The sequence below is a fragment of the Phalaenopsis equestris genome, unplaced genomic scaffold (assembly GCF_001263595.1).
Source record: "Phalaenopsis equestris unplaced genomic scaffold, ASM126359v1 Scaffold000382, whole genome shotgun sequence".
Lineage (NCBI taxonomy): Eukaryota > Viridiplantae > Streptophyta > Magnoliopsida > Asparagales > Orchidaceae > Phalaenopsis > Phalaenopsis equestris.
Genome location: NW_018164824.1, coordinates 238,298 through 244,878, shown reverse-complemented (window position 1 = coordinate 244,878; position 6,581 = coordinate 238,298). Strand labels below are relative to the sequence as shown.

The 6,581-nt window shown below is 32.7% G+C and overlaps 1 protein-coding gene across 5 annotated transcripts in view; it reads right to left on the bottom strand.

The window, feature by feature from the left end:
* LOC110026586 (haloacid dehalogenase-like hydrolase domain-containing protein 3) overlaps nt 1–6,047 on the bottom strand; it is a 23,457-nt gene extending 17,410 nt beyond the window's left edge. For 4 of the 5 annotated variants that reach the window (XR_002294227.1, XM_020727581.1, XM_020727580.1 and 1 more), the window contains exons 1-8: nt 5,917–6,047; nt 5,650–5,769; nt 5,464–5,546; nt 5,190–5,273; nt 4,262–4,337; nt 4,091–4,163; nt 1,196–1,269; nt 732–825 (exon numbers count right to left, since the gene is read on the bottom strand). Coding sequence is in view for 4 of the 5 variants with exons in the window: in XM_020727581.1 (XP_020583240.1) it covers nt 732–825; nt 1,196–1,269; nt 4,091–4,163; nt 4,262–4,337; nt 5,190–5,273; nt 5,464–5,546; nt 5,650–5,769; nt 5,917–6,034 (722 nt within the window). In the remaining variant the exon portion in view is untranslated. The remainder of the gene's footprint in view (nt 1–731; nt 826–1,195; nt 1,270–4,090; nt 4,164–4,261; nt 4,338–5,189; nt 5,274–5,463; nt 5,547–5,649; nt 5,770–5,916) is intronic. The other variant, XM_020727582.1, reaches the window with a different exon arrangement.
* Nucleotides 6,048–6,581: the final 534 nt, after the last annotated feature.

Genomic DNA, 6,581 nt, shown 5'->3' with positions numbered 1-6,581 from the left:
CCCTTGCACACTTTTCACTGTATTCAGGCTATACAGCGCGTCGCTTCCAGGGGACGCCCTAGCACTTACACAATGATCAAAAGGATTCATGTCATGATTTTTTCGACAAGTTTTACGCTGACTGTCGACTACCTAACGCAACCCTCTACTTTTCTCATCCGGGCTTGGGACCTGCAACGGCAGTGTTATTTTCAAAGAATCTCAAAAAAACTCAAAAAATCTCAAAGACCAACAAATCAATATTTTCAAAAATTTCAAATCAAACTCAAACTCAAGTGTTGACATCTGCTATGCTTCCAGAAGTTTGTAGGAAAGTAATACAACGTAAATCTGTACACACACACACACACACACACCAAAATAATCCCACAATTATTTGTGCGTCCAATCTAATCGCAAAGTATCGTATACCTTAATCCAAAATGGACTCTCATGTGGAAATTGTGATACAAAATTAATCCTAATTTAGTACTTAAGGTAGCATTTTGGATTACTTTTGTATGGTCGATGGAATATTTTGGAGTTTAAATATATATGTGTGTGTGTGTGCATGCACGTGTGTGTGGGGAATATTTATCATAATGTAGAAGGATTTTCTCATTATTATGAACTATTTGCTCATAAACCTTTTTTACAGTTTTCATATAAAGAGATTATTTGTTGTACAAAGAAGACAATTAATAACAATTCATTCTAATAGTCTCCTCTCTTTCTAACAATCAGAAACTTACCAACAATCAATGCCAACTGAGTTGGCGCCCACCTTATCTGCCTTCTGATCATCACCCACATGCACAACCTTACCAGCTTTAATACCAATATGATCTACAAAACATGACATCAAAGAAAATGAAGAAAGATAAATTAAAAGTTAATAGAATTGTCATCTTTCATGTGCAGCTAATAAGGAATCTTCAAGTTTTATGGAAAAATAATCGGCATGTTCAAGTGAAAAAAAATTAATTTATAACACCAAAAAAATTGAAATTGGCCACAAAATTTCATGTATTTTTTTAATTGTACTTTTAATTTATCATAAACTATTACAAGGAAAAAAGAAACCAAAGCTATCATACAATATTCAACATCTAAAAAAGAAATTGGATTGCCAACAATTGATCCAAGTTTATGATGATATGCAAAATTGTTTCGTAAAATTATAATTTTATTGAGCAAAAGATAAGTTCTCAAGTACCTAAAGCAGTTAAAAAGATCTCAGCAGCAGGCTTTTCATAACCAACCTCTGAGGATATGACAATGGAATCAAATCTGGTAGAGAAAAAAGGATAAAATCATTTAAATTTAACTACCAATAATACAATCTACATAACAAAAAAAAATATAAGAGAACAAAAGGCAATGCTTTAGTCAACCATGAAACTCATAGGCAAAATAACAAATTACCAACCGTAAGTTCCAAACACAGTAAGTTTTTCAAAGCAAGAAAGCATGATGTATAAGTCTCAAGCAGGATCCCACCTTTCAAGTATTCTTTTTTTAATTAAGGTTAATTCTAGCTAAAGAACCTTTTCCCAAAATAGAATTACTCTAAATTAAAATAATATTAATATTTCTATTGATTTGTTCAATATTTTGAACCCTTTGTTCCCATAACATTAAAATCCTATAAACATTCAAAAATCCCCCTCCCTCAAACCCCATGACTCTTTATTTCTTTAATTGATATTATTCATGCCCTTTTTTATCACTAAGTCCAATATGCTCAAAATATGTTCCATTAATCATGCTAAATCATGTAGACATTTTCCCCACTAACCATCCAATTCAATCGCATGTTGCTTACAAGAAAACACTTTTTTCTCTCTATAATTAATTTAAATCCCATGACTATCTTTCTCTCTATTCAATTAATTACAGGCCAACCCTTAATCTCCCAAGCAAGTTCCCTACTCAGTATCTAAACCAAGCTCATGTTGTATCCCCTCTCTATCCATCAATATAGCATCATTATGCCTCCCCTCTTTTGTGATCCCACATACTTCTCTGTCCCAATCTTCAAGTACTAACATTCCTTTCTCCAATATCACATCTCTCTCACACTTCTTTCTCTTTCTTTGATGGCATACCATCAAAGATTATATGTTATGCCATTGACTATTTCAAGTTATAGACATGTTCTCATAAAAGAAACACATCTCTATAGCACCAATTTATCTCTCTCCTACGATCCCACCCTTTCTCCCTTCAAATCTTTCTTGTCATAATATATCATTTCTCCTGTGGCACAATTCTCTTATTACATCCTCTCCCATAACCGTACACACATTCTCAAAATTTAAGAAAGCAACAATTATTAAGTTTAATTCTTAATTATAAATGAATTTGCCACAAAAATTGGTGACCGTGAATCCTTCATTTTTATCTAGAGAAGATAAAGCTAACCAAAATTTTAAATCGCTTTAATTTGAATGGTGGGGGTTACCATTCCATTAGCTTAAATACCATATCGATTTAGAATTATTTGTCATTTTGTGTATACTTTTGAACTAATATCTGCAATTTTGATGATTTAGAGATGATCATAGTGCAACATAATTCCAATTTATGTTTCTAATGTCCTACTTTGAAAAAAAAAAGTTTTGATTCATATATGCCTTACCTTTGCATTTACTATAGAACATCATATTACAGTGTATTTGTTATTAAAATCAGCCAAATAATCTCATCATTTACTATGCCTTGAATTACAACAAGAAGTTTTTCAGGTAAACTTGTAACATAACTGTTGTTAGGATGTTGTTATTGCATTAATGCATCTTTTGAAAACTTTATAGTGATGGCATTAGGAATTTAGTTTAATGTAGTTCAGCTAAATTCATTTATAATGATATGGCATTGCACCTTGCACTGTATATAGGCATCACATTTCCTAAAATCTTATGGTATATGGTTATATGAGAATTTATGGGTTTTTCATACTTTGCTGTATAGATATGTAGCCCATTGTGATGAGATTTGGATGCATTTACATTTATCGAAGATTAAAATATTTTGTGTCATTTGATTTGTAGGAGTCTAAGTAGTTAGTCTCTTTGTTTATATGATTAGATTACTTATCAGGCTTTTTTCTAATAGACGCTTGCGAAGCGCACATCGTTGTTAAACAGGAATAATTAAATAAGTAAATGACCAAATTGGTCCATAGACATTTTAAGTGTGCCCATTTTAGTCCTAAATTATACAAGTGCCCAATTTAATCCTTCAACTCATCAAATTTAAACCAATTTAGTCCTTCTGTCAACTTTACCAATTGCTTTGCATGAAAATTGAAAATAGGTGGCAAGAAAATTTCTCTACTAAAATTTGATAAAAAAGGTGTGTTGGATTGTAATAATACTGCATTTATAGTTAATCAAATTAAATTTGATGGTCTAACATTTATTTAGATAGAAGATAATTAGCATAGGATATTCTCTCTAAAATTCTATATAAAGTACGCTCATTATTTTATTTACAATCTGTAATTAGTCTTTTATATTATGATTAAAGAATATTTTGATATTCAAAAATCAAGACAAGCTTATGCAATAAGTTTTAGTAAAATAAAACGCTTTATTAAAATAATTGTCCTAAGTCGTAAATACTTTCAAGTGGACAAGTATTAATCAGAATTTAATAAAATATATATTTAAATATAAAAATTTATCAAAATATATTAAACGCTAAATATAAAGATAATAAAGAAAAAAATACAAATAAAATGTGATTTGTATTTCGTCATTTATGGGACTATCTTAAACACTTCACAAAATCTACGAATAAAATGAACACAATTAAAAATCTACGATATTAAGTGATTCAATATTTCATTTTGTTGCATTCGCTGCAGATTGTGTTTGGAAGTTCCACAACCCCAATGAAGAAAAGAAAAAATAAATATTAAGACCTCATAAATGAAAAACAATAGCAAAAGAATCTAGGTTATTGTGATTATTTTTAATATATAGGCATAAATGACCAAGTAAATGTGTAGAGTAAGGTAAATAAGAATTATTTCACACCATCAGACTGGTAAGTAGCTTGGCTTGTGAAAGGGCTAAGAATATGAAAACCAAAATTATTTGCTTACAATTGTGCAACGCTAAGGTCGCTCAGTAGCTTGCGCAATCTATTATCAAAGTTGGAGACCACAGCCAACTTCACTGCAATAGAAATATCATTAAAATGTTACAAATTATAAATGTGCTCTCATAAAAACAAGATTTTGAGCAAAATAGAGTACTTTCATAGTTCACTTTACCTCCAGCATCTTTTAGAAGGCATATTCCTTCATAAGCTCCTGCTGGTAATCTCCATGCATCACCATGTGCATAATGCTGACAGAGGACAGGAAAAAATAAACAAAATTGTGTGTCAAAATCAAGACTGTAATTTCTCTTCACAGTTACCCCACAAAAAAATTAAAAATATAAGCTTCCCATATTTTAAATTTTAAAAAGTGAAATACACCGTTTCATATATAGGTAAGGTGGGTATGTATGTCAACCTTCTAAATTAAAATTTAGGTGTAAGACATGTAGATATGTAGGTGTATGCTCAAGAATGGCAGCAAGAATATCAAAGCAGCCCACAATCTGCCCCACACTGAATTGGCTACCCTCTGCCGACTTTTCAACCCCGGCAGACGACTCCAATGGAGGACTTTTTCCTCCGAACGGAGGAGTCTGACAGAGGGCTTTTTCCTCCAAATGGACACCGGAATCCTACAAATCCCCCGACAGAAAAATTTCAGAACGACAGATCCAACGGTCGATGAGGTACGCAACAGAAGACACCAATTTAAAAGACTAAAATATCTTGTATTGTCTTTTTTTTAAACAAGGGTAATAATGTAATCTACTTGTTGGTCATTCTATCATCTATAAATAAGATTCTTCTCATCTAAAGGGACCTTTTGGCTTCCCCCACTAGTAACCTCTGTTTTTAATGGAATAAAATGGATTCACGAGCCCGGGAACACCCCCTTTTCCCCCGACGGTGGAAGACTTCCTCTTCTCCTTTCTCTCTCTTTCCTTGGTCCAACGCTTTATTCTTTGGGCATGGTCTACCAGACAGATTTGGATTCAACAGTAGGAATTGAGTGGTATGTATGTAAATCTTTATAAGAAGTAGCATACATATGGAAAACATTAAAAAAGAATCTCAAAGAAGAGAATTCGAGTGCTGACCTCATATACCTCCTCAAAAAAATCATTATCAGAACAACCGGTCGCTTCAGAAACAACAAATTTCCAAAAAGCTCTTCCATCTCCCTGCAAATCTTGTTTTAGGACAAACATAAAGGAAACAAAGCGCAAACATTCAATCTTGAAATTACTAAATTCTGATATAAGAACTCTACTCACTATTCTGTATTATGACCTTAAAAATCTACACTTCTAAACATTAACACCATTATTTCACAGCGATTAAGCATAACCGTAAGCTTTGGATAGAAAATACCTGGTACCGTAGCTTCTCAGGCCAATGTGCAGCAAAAGCCCTCTTGAATCCTCGCTTTATCTCACTCTCCGTGACCTCAATTCCTGTAAAATATATCTATATTACCCAATTTCAAACGTTGACGACCATTATACCATCTAAACTAAATCTAAATGATAAAAAGAACATCTCGTCACAACATATTACCAAATTTATTTCCTATTGTGGCATAGATCTCCTCAACAGGCCTTGCCAGTTGCAGCAGCGTGCCGCCGGCGTCCAATAGCAAGCCGTCGTACGCCCTGCGATGTGGCCTATCACCGATAGCTGCAGAGAAGGTGGCGATCATTAGATTTCTCTCTATCTGTCTCACTGGCGTGAGACGATGAGCGGCAGTTGAAGAGAGTGTTGGAGAAGGAGAGCTACTGAATCAAAACTGGAGAACACGAAGCTGATGAAGTTAAGGAGATGTACCAGTCGACATTGCAATCGACGCAAAAGGTAGGAGCGTCGCCGGAGAAGTACTGGTTCGGCGCTGGAGGTGGAGGTATTTCGCCGGAGAGCACTGTCGCATAACCCGGCAAACTTCCATTGACAGCCACCGTGTTAAGGTTCCCATTTTTTAGTAGAATTTTATTTTTAAAATATTTGAAACAATGTTTTGGAAAAAACAAAATATTTATTCCAAATAAAATATTTATTCAGCATTGCTGTTTTTTTAAATAATTTGAAAGAATTTAATTTTTTATTTCAAAATAAATCAAAATGAAATGAGTTATATTGGATTTTTTTTTATTTTAAATGAAATTATATATGGCACCCAATATATTTATTTAAGAAAATTATCCAGATTTATTTAATTTTTAGGAGCGTTTAAATACAAAGTATACATTAGATTTGGAGTTATTACTTTGAAATGCATGAGTTATTGGAGTACCAAGGCTGATTCCCAATCATAAAATAAGAGTAATATCATAAAGGGCTATTACTAACTACTTCTAACAAAATTAATTAAAGAAATAGAAGAAAAACCACCGTTCAAAAATTCTTCGAGTAATTATTAGCACCCGCTTCATGTTGTAATATAAAAGAAAACAAAGAACAAATATTACATTCGGACTCTCGACTTAATTTGTGTC